General features: G+C 41.0%; 1 protein-coding gene across 1 annotated transcript; it reads left to right on the top strand.

Annotated features, from left to right (window-relative positions):
• The first annotated feature begins 4,424 nt into the window (after positions 1-4,424).
• On the top strand, positions 4,425-10,194 carry LOC121549428 (sialic acid-binding Ig-like lectin 7). The gene is made up of 8 exons (XM_041861236.2): positions 4,425-4,478; positions 5,867-5,941; positions 6,776-7,162; positions 7,395-7,700; positions 7,837-8,132; positions 9,055-9,182; positions 9,295-9,352; positions 9,731-10,194. The coding sequence occupies exons 2-8, from the start codon at positions 5,893-5,895 to the stop codon at positions 10,007-10,009; spliced, it is 1,503 nt and encodes a 500-aa protein (XP_041717170.2). The 5' UTR covers positions 4,425-4,478; positions 5,867-5,892; the 3' UTR covers positions 10,010-10,194.
• Positions 10,195-12,176: the final 1,982 nt, after the last annotated feature.

Below are 12,176 nucleotides of genomic sequence, written 5' to 3'. Positions count from 1 at the left end.
AGAAGACCAGCCTGAAGAGATCCACTATGGTGACATAGACTTCTCCAAACTACGGCCCAAAGAGACCCCAGCTGCAGCCCAGGACAGGAACAGGGTCCAGGGGCAGGAGAGTGAGTACGCTGAAGTCAATGTGACCAGGAGAGGGCCCCAGGAACCACACCTTAACTACCTAGATGGGCTTTAAGAGATAAAAGAGGTGCATTTTAAGTATTTTGCCAATGGGTAGTAAATGTTTTTACGCACAGTATTGTCCTTGTGTATTTGTTTTCTGTTGGTACTTTTGATACATTTATAATTGTGTGCTCTTTGATTATCTGCATATTTGTAGAATTTGCTGGTATGAAAATTGTTTAACTGCTACTATAGTGGTGATACGATGATGTAGGCTACTCTTTATTTGTAGCCAATTCATTTTGAGTGTTGAGTTCACAGAGCATCTGTTTAATGGGTTCCAGTATAGAGGAACTGCTGAGTTCAACTATCTTACTGAAGGCAGTTTAAGACCATATAAAGTCAATGATGACTGAGGAGAGAAGACACAGTTAGTTGGAGAGACAGTGGTCTGATACAAGACAGGAAGTTGGTGAAGTATTTCTACATACATTTACATTTACATTTTAGTCATTTTACATGACGGCAGAATGGTGTTAACATCTACTAGTCACTGTTTCTCTGCATCTTTTGTGCAGTTACCAGAATAATAATATTATCTATTTTTACTTTATATCTATTTAGAAGTTATTGTGTCAGTTTTATGTTGAGTTTTAAACAAGACAAACAATTTAGGCAGATTTTAATATTGTTAATTCTTACAAATAAAACTTAACATTCAAGTTCAATTAAATCTTTTGGATTTTATTGGTCCAACCTTTTACATATCTAATTTAAATTGATTAAATTGAGATTTTGTGTCACTGGCCTACACACAATACCCCATAATGTGGAATTATGTTTTAAAACATTTTTACAAGTCTTTCCGGAGTAAAGATTTGCTTAACAAGTCACATAATAAGTTGCATGCACTCACTCTCTGTGCAATAATAGTGTTTAACATGATTTTTGAATGACTACCTCATCTCTGTACCCCACACATACAATTATCTTAAAGGTCCCTCAGTAGAGCAGCGAATTTCAAACAGATTCAACCACAAAGACCAGGGAGCTTTTCCAATGCCTCGCAAAAAAGGGCACCAATGGTAGATTGGTAAAAAGAAAACAAATCTGACATTTAATATCCCTTTGAGCATGGTGAAGTTATTAATTACACTTTTGCACATGCAAAACGCAAGAGGAAAACCTGGTTCAGTCTGCTTTTCAAAAGACACTGGGAGACAAATTCACTTTTCAGCAGGACAATAACCTAAAACACAAGGCCAAATATACACCAGAGTTGCTTACTAAGACAACATTGAATGTTCCTAAGTGGCATTGTTACAGTTTCGATCGGCATGAAAATCTATTGCAAGACTTGAAAATGGCTGTCTAGCAATGATTAACAACCAAATTGAAAGAAATTGAAGAATTGTTTTAAGAATTATGTGCAAATGTTGTACAATCCAGGTGTGCAAAGCTCTTAGAGACTTACCCAGAAAGACTCACAGCTGTAATCGCTGCAAAAAGTGACTCTAACATGCATTGACTCAGGGGTGTGAATGCTTATGCAAATGAAATATTTCTGTATTTCATTTTCAATAAAACTCAAAACTTTTCTAAAAACATATTTTCACTTTGTTATTATGGGTTATTGTGTGTAAATGGGTGAGAAAACAAATACATAATCAATGTTTTATTCAGGCATTAACACAACAAAATGTGGAATAAGTCAAGGGTTATGAATACTTTCTGAAGGCCCTGAGTATACCAAACATTAGGAACACCTTCCTAATATTGAGTTGCACCCGCTTTTGCCTTCAGAACAGCCTCAATTCATCGGGGCATGGACTCAACAAGGTGTCGAAAGCGTTCCACAGGGATGCTGGCCCATGTTGACTCCAATGCTTCCCACAGTTGTGTCAAGTTGGCTGGATGTCCTTTAGATGGAGGATCATTGTTGATACACACAGGAAACTGTTAAGTGCGAAAAAACCCAGCGGTGTTGCAGTTCTTGATACAAACCGGTGCGCCTTGCACCTACCACCACACCTTGTTCAAAGGCACTTACATTATTTTGTCTTGCCCAATCACCCTATAAATGGCACACATACACAATTACATTTTAGTCATTTAGCAGACGCTCTTATCCAGAGCGACTTACAGTTAGTGAATACATATATATTTTTTTATACTGGCCCCCTGTGGGAATTGAACCCACAACCCTGGCGTTGCAAACGCCATGCTCTATCAACTGAGCTACATCCCTGCCGGCCATTCCCTCCCCTACCCTGGACCAATTGTGCGCCGCCCATGAGTCTCCCGGTCGCGGCCGGCTGCAACAGAGCCTGGATTCGAACCAGGATCTCTAGTGGCACAGTTAGCACTGTGATGCAGTGCCTTAGGCCACTGCCCCACTCAGGAGTCTCAATTGTCTCAAGGCTTAAAAATCCTTCTTGAACTTGTCTCCTCCCCTTCATCTACACTGATTGAAGTGGATTAAACAAGTGACATCAATATGGCATCATAGATTTAACCTGGATTCACCTTGTCAGTCTATGTCATGAAAAGCGCAGTAAGATACTTCTAAATGTTGGTTCTGATCTATCACCTAATACCTACTCATATATCCATTGACAGTGAGTGGTAGCCTGAACTGCATGCAGACAAGTCATTTCATTGTCATTTCATACATTTTACCCACATATAGGCAAAGCAGTTTCCACAAAACTGAAATGAGCTTGTTAGTCCCTTTTCTGTCAGTCCCACCATATCCCCATCCCCACCATATTGCAGCATCAGCATAGTGTAGTGTCCAATAGTCCATACTTTCTCTCTTCTCTCTCTGAATCATCTGGTCCCTCCACCTCTCAATTCCTGACCCTGTCCTCCAGAGCCTTCAGCTCTCCCTCCACCTGTTGGGGGAGGTCGGCTCTCAACTGCTGGGTAAAGTACACCCTCGGCTCCTGGGTCTCCTTCTCCCAGAAGGCCTTGGGTAGGTCGAAGAGGTTTATTTTTTCTAGAAGGGATACTGCTTTTGACAAAATTGACTTTTGCTAGCAGGTTTATAGCAAATTATGCAGCAGGTTCGGATAATTAACGTAGCAGGTTAGGAAAAGTAGATTGATGTAAAGAAAAGGGTTAGGGTTAGCTGAAATGCTAAAAAAATTCAACTTTTTACATTAATTTGACAAAAGCTGTATCCCATCTACACATCATCGTCGAAGAGGGTGCCCATGTACACCTTGCCGCCCAGGCCCTGCAGGTCGCTGGCTCCTTCCTGTGGCAACACGGCCATGCTCTTTTCATGAAATTTCAATAAGAAGTCATTTTGGGAGTAGGGCCCGATTACCGAACGGCCCCAGATAGCATATGATAGCAAAATGTGTTGAATATCAGGACATTTGCTTAAAAACAGCAACATTTCTGATCAGCTTCATGACAAAATGTGTGGAATAGCATTATAAAACTCTACATTTTTCTCTCTGCACCATGGCAAAATGGGTTTAAATGTAGTAAGTAAACTCCTGGGGGGAAATAGACCTCAAAGAGGAAGTGAAACAAGAAAAACAGGAAGTTAGTGCAGTAGAAGTTGAGTGGTGTGTGAGAATCAGTCAGATACAATTATAGTTACTCTGTTACATACCAAGTCTGTTTTTCATGTAAAAAAATTATGTGAGAACCATATGTTTTGTATCGAACTCAATTGTAACTTTTTTTTTTGTCTTAAAGAAATTAATAGTGGATTTTGGTTCATGATTTAACTATATGTTTTAATCCCACATACATTCCCATTGAAGCCTGGGAGACAGGGAAGAGGGAGATGGTTATATTACCTAAAGTTTCCTATATTTATTGATGTACCAGGGGCGGACTTAGCAATTTGGGGGCCTGTTTCAAAATGCTATTGAGGTGTTCTTCTACCCCCATTAAGTCACATTTAATTAAATGTATAGGCCATATAAAGCTGTTGAATCAGTGGATAAAACATAATAATTTGTCTTTAGAATCAGTCAGTGGACAACTAAGGCCCATTTCATTTGAAACTGGTGGAACATGATTAAGGCCACCTCTGCAATGTCTCAAGTGACAGACACAGAAGGTTCATTAGCAGAGCAGAAGGTTCATTAGAAAATGGAAATGTTCTGAGCACTTATTTATGCATACAGTGTTTTCACAACTGATGAGGACACCCAGTACATAGACTATTCAAGCATCCTGTTATATATACTGTAGTATTCTTTTAAAATAATTTCTCACACTCTTATTAGGAAGTACGTCACTGATGAGATGTGAGATGTGTCACATATATTTCAGCATTTTAGTTTGTCAGACCACACTATGGGTGTGTGATAGTCTCTCCTGTGGACCGTTTACATCATTGGAAGGCAAGTGTTGACTTCTTCACTATCTTATCTTTACATTTTAATGTTCAGATTAAATTTAGGAAAAGAATTACAAGTAATGAGATTCAATATGTTCAAAGTACTGTCATCCGTTCATGTTTTAGCTTCACAACTGAAAGACATACACAACATGACCAAAAGTATGTGGACACCTGCTCATCAAACATCGCATTCCAAAATCATGGGCATTAATATGGAGTTGGTCCCCCCTTTGCTGTTATAACAACCTCCACTCTTCTGGGAAGGCTTTCCAGTAGATGTTGGAACATTGTTGCGGGGACTTGCTTCCATTCAGCAACAACATCATTAGTGATGTCGGGCATTGATGTTGGGCAATTAGGCCTGGCTCGCAGTCGGCGTTCCAATTCATCCCAAAGGGTTTCAATGGGTTTGAGGTCAGGGCTTTGTGCAGGTCAGTCAAGTTCTTCCACACCGATCTCAACAAACCATTTCTGTATGGACCTCGCTTTGTGCACGGGGGCATTGTCATGCTGAAAAAGGAAAGGGCCTTTCCCAAACTGTTGCCACAAAGTTGGAAGCACAGAGTCGTCATTGTATGCTGTAGCTTTAAGATTTCTGTTCACTGGAACTAAGGGACCTAGCCCAAACCATGAAAAACAGCTCCAGACCTTTATTACTCCTCCACCAAACTTTACAGTTGGCATTAGGCATTTGGTCAGGTAGCGTTCTCCTGGCATCCGTCAAACTCAGATTCGTCCGTCAGACTGCCAGATGGTGAAGCGTGATTCATCACTCCAGAGAACGCGTTTCCACTGCTCCAGAGTTCAACGGCGACGAGCTTCAGACCACTCCAGACGATTCTTGGCATTGCGCATGGTGATCTTAGGCTTGTGGTCGGCTGCTCGGCCATGAAAACTCATTTCATGAAGTTCCCGACGAACAGTTCTTGTGCTGACGTTGCTTCCAGATGCAGTTTGGAACTCGTTAGTGAGTGTTGCAACCGAGGACAGACGATTTTTACGAGCAACCCACTTCAGCACTCGGCGGTCCTGTTCTGTGAGCTTGTGTGGCCTACCACGTCGCGGCTCAGCCGTTGTTGCTCCTAGACATTTCCACTTCACAATAACAGCACTTACAGTTGACCGGGGCAGCTCTAGCAGGGCAGAAATTGGACCTATGACGGTGCCACGTTGAAAGACACTGAGCTTTTCAGCATTGCCATTCTACTGCCAGTGTTTGTCTATGGAGATTGCATGGTTGTGTGCTCAATTTATAGCCAAATCCACTCATTTGTTGGGGTGTCCACATACTTTTGTACACATAGTGTATTTGATATGGGGATGGTTCAATGCAATGTGTTGTGTGAGTTAAGCTACTCTACCAGTAAGTGTGTGTTTGTCCTGTTTCAGGTGATCAGTAGTGTGTGAGTTCTCACATGGCTTGTCCTGAGAACATGTTTTTTCTCATTGGCCTCTTTATGTCAGGTGAGTCTTCCACACAGCAACAACTAGTTATGAATCAGACAGAGGAATAAGCACAAGTGATGATATTTCATGGTATGAGCTATATTCCCATCTGTCTCAATGTGTAGAAAAGTGTACAGTTGACTCCTGATAATGTAGAGGGTTCTTTGCACAGTGCTGATATTCTCTTATTCTTAAACAAACTTTAAACTTTAGAAAATGACACAGACACTGAGTATATGTAAAATATATTTAGTTATGCAATTGTAGGCAGACGTTAATATTGAGTCAAAAGCGAAATGTAGCTCTTCATAAGTTCTGCAAAGTGTCCAAAACAATCTCTGCTTTTCGTACATGCACGCCCCTCCCTGGCAGATCAGGAGCCACCTTGTTTTCTTCTTGTGACTATGTGTAAGCAACGAGAAATTGAAACAATACAGGTCTCTGTTCCTCAAGTTTATCTCTATCCCATGTCCTTGACTACACGCCCAGACCAGCTGCAGGGAGCTGGAGGGAACCATCCTTACGAAAAGCACAACATTGGTAGTTAAGAAATGTCTCTGCTATTGTTAAGCATATTAATTGTTAACTATTAATATTAAACAAATCAGGTAAATACGTGCTCTTTCTCTCACAGCATAATAGATAATATATTCCCCATTAATAAGTATAGTTTAATAGTCTGGATTCAATGCTGGATGAATGCTCCAGTTTAGGGCATGGAGTCACGACATCAAGAATCACCTGTACATTGAAATGAGTTCATATGTTTTGGTGCAGAGGCAGAATATTGGGAGAGAGTGACTGTACTGAAAAGATCACATAACCTCCCTGATGTTGTCCTTTATGTTGCAGGTGTTTTGGCCCGTTTTGGCCAACGAGGTTTGATCGCCACAATGCCAGATAGACTGGATGTACTGACTGGCTCCTGTGTGCAAATCCCATGTGCATTTGAAATTCCTGTCAAAAATATAAATAAATTTAACAGCACAATACTTACCTTTGGAGTGTGGATTAAAGAATCACCACAGTTTGGTGACAATCTGGCCAATGTGATATTTAACACTAGTAAGATGGTCAACAGCTATCAAGGGAACATAACTGGAAACATGTCCCAGAAGAACTGCACCACAGTCTTCTTCAATGTAACCACCAGTTACTCTGATAAATACTTCTTCAGGATTGAAAGTCAACCATACCGTGCAACAGACAATGAAACGTCTGTTAATATAGATGTCAGGGGTAAGAGACTATTTAACTGTTTACCAACTATTTTTTCCAGTTTAGATTCCTTGCATCAAAGATAAGAATAGAACAAGTGGACAGTTTAGCTATTAGTAATATAGATGTCAGGGGTAAGAAGACAGAAACTATTTAACTTTTATAAACTTTTCTAAAATGATATGAGTAGAATAAGACCAAGTAGACAGTGTGTCTGTCAGAGTAAAATATATTTATTTTTAATGTATTACAGATTTGCCTCCCAGTCCCATCATTACTGTCTCAGGTGAGGTGAAGGAAAAGACCCCTATCAGTTTGAACTGCTCTGCTGTCGCTCCCTGTCCCGAATACCCCCCTGAGCTGACATGGACCCTCCCAACACAGTTCACACCTGAGAACCAACTGCAGGAGAATCCAGACCAAACCAAATCAGTTCTCTCCACAGTGACCTTCACTCTGTCATACCTTCATCATGAGAAGAACATCACTTGTACTGCAGTCTACCCAGTAGGGACAAGCAACAAGACAGCTGAACATACCATGATGCTTAACGTTTCATGTAAGATTTAGTCACAGTTTCCTGTACAATAGATCATTCTATCATGTTTTCACTGATGATTGTCATAGAGTGGTTTTGATTAGACTGTTCAATAAACCACATCCAGATACATTCTAAATGAACCCCTCTCCCTCAGTCTCTCCTAAGGACACCTCAGCCTCCATCATTCCAGCTGATCCAGTATTAGTGGGCAGCTGTGTTAATCTGACCTGCAGCAGTACAGCCAACCCTCCTGTGACAAACTTCACCTGGTTCAAGATCAGTGGGGGTAAACCAACACAGGTAGCATCTGGACAGAGTTACACCCTCAATGTGACTGCTGGTGATGGAGGACTGTACTACTGTGAAGCAAGAAATAGTCACGGCCTTGGGAAGTCAGAGGAAGAGAAGTTGGCTATTAAAAGTAAAACAGGCACGTCGGGCACAATCTTAGTACACAATCACTGTATATACAAAAGTATGTGGACACCCCTTCAAAGTAGTAGATTCGGTTATTTCAGCCACACCCGTTGCTGACAGGTGTATACAATCGAGCACACAGCCACGCAATCTCCATAGACAAACATTGGCAGTAGAATGGCCTTACTCAAGAGCTCAGGGACTTTCAACGTGGCACTGTCGTAGGATTCCACCTTTCCAACAAGTCAATTCGTCAAATTTCTGCCCTGCCAGAGCTAACCCGGTCCACTGTAAGTGCTGTTATTGTGAAGTGGAATCTTCTAGGAGCAACAACATCTCAGCCGCGAAGCGGTAAGCCACACAAGCTCAGAAAACGGGACAGCTGAGTGCTGAAGCGCATAGTTCGTAAATATCATCTGACCTCAGTTGCAACATTCACTACCGAGTTCCAAACTGCCTCTGGAAGCAACGTCAGCACTAGAACTATTTGTGGGGAGCTTCATGAAATGGGTTTCCATGGCCGAGCAGCCGCACACAAGCCTAAGATCAACAAGCGCAATGCCAAGAATCGTCTGGAGTGGTGTAAGGCTCACCGCCATTGGACTCTGGAGAATAGGAAACCGGTTCTCTGGAGTGATGAATCCTGCTTCACCATCTGGCAGTCCGACGGACAAATCTGGGTTTGACGGATGCCTGGAGAACGCTACCTTCCCCAATGCATAGGTCCAACTGTAAAGTTTGGTGGAGGAGGAATAATGGTCTGGAGCTGATTTTCATGGTTCGGGCTAGAACCCTTAGTTCCAGTGAAGGGAAATCTTAATGCTACAGTGGAGGCTGTTATAACAGCAAAGGGGGGACCAACTCCATATTAATGCCCATGATTTTGGAATGAGATGTTTGACGAGCAGGTGTCCACATACTTTTGTTCATGTTGTGTACTTTAGTGATCTTTTAGTTAGAAATGACCATAATGTGTGCTGTATTTTCAGGACAAGAAGAGCCTGTTAACCGAATGGTTTTTGGGGTTGCAGCAGGAACTCTGGGGGTCTTTCTGCTTATCAGCCTGATCAGTCTTTTTGGATGGTAAAAACTATTCCTGGCATCAATTCAAAACTATTTATTTATGTTGTGTTTGACCTTTTGCATATGAAAACCCTCTCAGTGGATTCAGAATACCTTTTTAAATGTCTTCCAGGAGGAGAAACTCTAGGCTCCCCGATGGACTTGAAAGGACGGACAATCCACAGGGACAGGTGGGTATAAGGCTCAACTTTCATAACACATCTACAAAGTGTATCTAAGGAAGTACTGAATTAATGATGAAACTATCCAAAGCCATGAGGTTAACATCATTTTAGAGGAAGTTCACGGGGAGATGACCACACTGATAGCAATGCTACGTCTTGTGAGAACATGAAATGATAACAGAATAGCTGTTGGACTTTGACAATGTTTTCTGTAGATTGGAGCTCATTTGTTGTCAAAATGTAATTATTTTCTTCTGTCAGTTTAATTGACATTGTCATTGACATCCCCTCAGTATGTGTTGTGTAACCTGCTGACTTTAGAGTTTTACAAATGACTGAGCTTAGAACTTTACACCTGTTCCTCTCTCTGTGTTCTCTCCACAGAACTCCCCGGTTGGGACGGTGTGTGTTAACCAGAAAACAGCCGGAGAGAAACCAGAGGAACCTGCAGAAGACCAGCCTGAAGAGATCCACTATGGTGACATAGACTTCTCCAAACTACGGCCCAAAGAGACCCCAGCTGCAGCCCAGGACAGGAACAGGGTCCAGGGGCAGGAGAGTGAGTACGCTGAAGTCAATGTGACCAGGAGAGGGCCCCAGGAACCACACCTTAACTATATAGATGGGCTTTATGCACAAGTGAATAAAAGAGGTGCATTTTAAGTATTTGGGGTATATACAGTATGTCTTGTGTGCACTGAGCTCCAACAGTACTGGGACAGTGCCATTTATTTAACTTTTTAGAATCCGTTCTCCAGAACTTTTGTTTGAAATGAAACATTGACTATGAGGTTAAAATGCATACTGTCAGCTTTAATTCCAGGGTATTTTAATCCATATCGGGTGAACTGTTTAGAAATTACAGCACGTTTTGTACATAGTCCCCCCATTTTAGGGGACCAAAAGTATTGGGACAAATTCACTTATGTGTATTAAAGTAGTAAAATGTGTAGTATTTAGTCCCATATTAGCACACAATGACAACATCAAGCTTGTGACTGTACAAACTTGTTGGATGCATTTGCTGTTTGTTTTGGTTGTGTTTCAGATTATTTTGTGCCCAATAGAAATTCATGGTAAATAATGTATTGTGTCATTTTGCAGTCACTTTGCATATGTTTCTAAACACTTCTACTGTACATTAATGTGGATGCTACCACGATGACGCATAATCCTAAATGAATTGTGAAAAATTATGAGTGAGAAAATATTATACTCCCCCCCAAAATGCTAACCTCCCATGCTATTGCAATGGTGAAAGGTTAGCATGTCTTGGGGGTATGATATTTGTGCCTCTCTGAACAAAAGAGAAGAGAAATCATTGATAAAGTCAATTATAAATCAATCTGTGTGTCCTCAGTCCTTGGACCTCCAGTCTGGAGTCAATCACTATCAACAGTTATGAGTTTAATCCATAACATACAGCATTGATTCTAGTGACCATCATCCGAAGTGTTAGAAACAGAATACTGGAAATCATGTGTTACAGAAAGGGAAACTATATCAACATTGCAAACATTATGTTAATCACTCTAACCTGAATGTGAACTTTATTCATCTTAAATATTCCATTACATATATATTTTTAATGTATATATTTTGGGGAGTTATGTCAGTTTTTATGTTGAGTGTTGATCAAGAGACACAATTGAGGCTGAAATTGATGTTGTTTATTAATTGCACTGTAATAAAAACCTTTACATTAAATTTCCATGAAATCTCAGTTTTATTGGTCCAACATGTTGCATGTCTCATTAGATCATAATCATTTTTATTGGAAATAATACAAAAGTGAGAAGAAATGCTAATGAATCTTTCCCCCTGAGCCAACCAGATGTATTTCCTCCACATGTTCGTAGCCAATGGCCATTCAGTAATCCCAGGGACTAGTGAGCAAATAAAAGGATATTGAGGTAACATTCTGCAAGAAATGTTGAAATTAATATGGATGTTAAAGCTTGTCATGATTAGATATGAGTCTTTGGGCTATAGCTTGTAAACATCCAATGCCGTTATACTTCATTGCAAGATGTCAGTAAGGTACATTTTAGTCATTTAGCAGACGCTCTTATTCAGAGCGACTTACAGTTAGTGAGTGCATACATTCTTTTTTAAAAATTTCATACTGGCCCCCCGTGGGAATCGAACCCACAACCCTGGCGTTGCAAACGCCATGCTCTACCAACTGAGCTACATCCCTGCCGGCCATTCCCTCCCCTACCCTGGACGACGCTGGGCCAATTGTGCGCCGCCCCATGGGTCTGCTAAACACTGATTCTGCTCTATCACCTAATATCTACTCATATAGCCACTGACAGTGTGTGGTAGCATGAACTGCATGCAGACACCTCGTTTCATTGAATGTTCTTACATTTTAGAACCTTTGGGTTAAATACCCACATATACTCAATGCAAAATTGCAATGTGCTTGTCAGTGATTGTTTTTATCAGTCCCACCCTATCCCCATCCCCAACATATTGCAGCATCAGTGTGTAATGTAGTGTCCAATAGTCATAGCTTTCTCTCTTCAAACATTCCCTTCTGATTCAATTCATTCCTGACCTTGTCCTCCAGAGCCTTCAGCTCTCCCTCCACCTATTGGGGGTAACTGCGCCATTCGTCCGGTTCAAACTGTTAAGGCTTGGTCTGAGCTCCGTTCCATAACCATTTAATGTATTTTTTATATAAATGATCAACTATTACTAATGATTGTCAGCAACAACCAAACGGCCGTGACGACGTTTACACAGGAAGCAAATGAAGGTTAACAAAACAATGTAATTAAATGGATTGATAATGTGGACTATACCAACTGAAGGGAACTAACGA

This window comes from Coregonus clupeaformis, chromosome 34 (assembly GCF_020615455.1).
Source record: "Coregonus clupeaformis isolate EN_2021a chromosome 34, ASM2061545v1, whole genome shotgun sequence".
Lineage (NCBI taxonomy): Eukaryota > Metazoa > Chordata > Actinopteri > Salmoniformes > Salmonidae > Coregonus > Coregonus clupeaformis.
The sequence above is the reverse complement of the archived record's forward strand: the minus strand, read 5'-3'. Positions and strand labels throughout refer to the sequence as shown.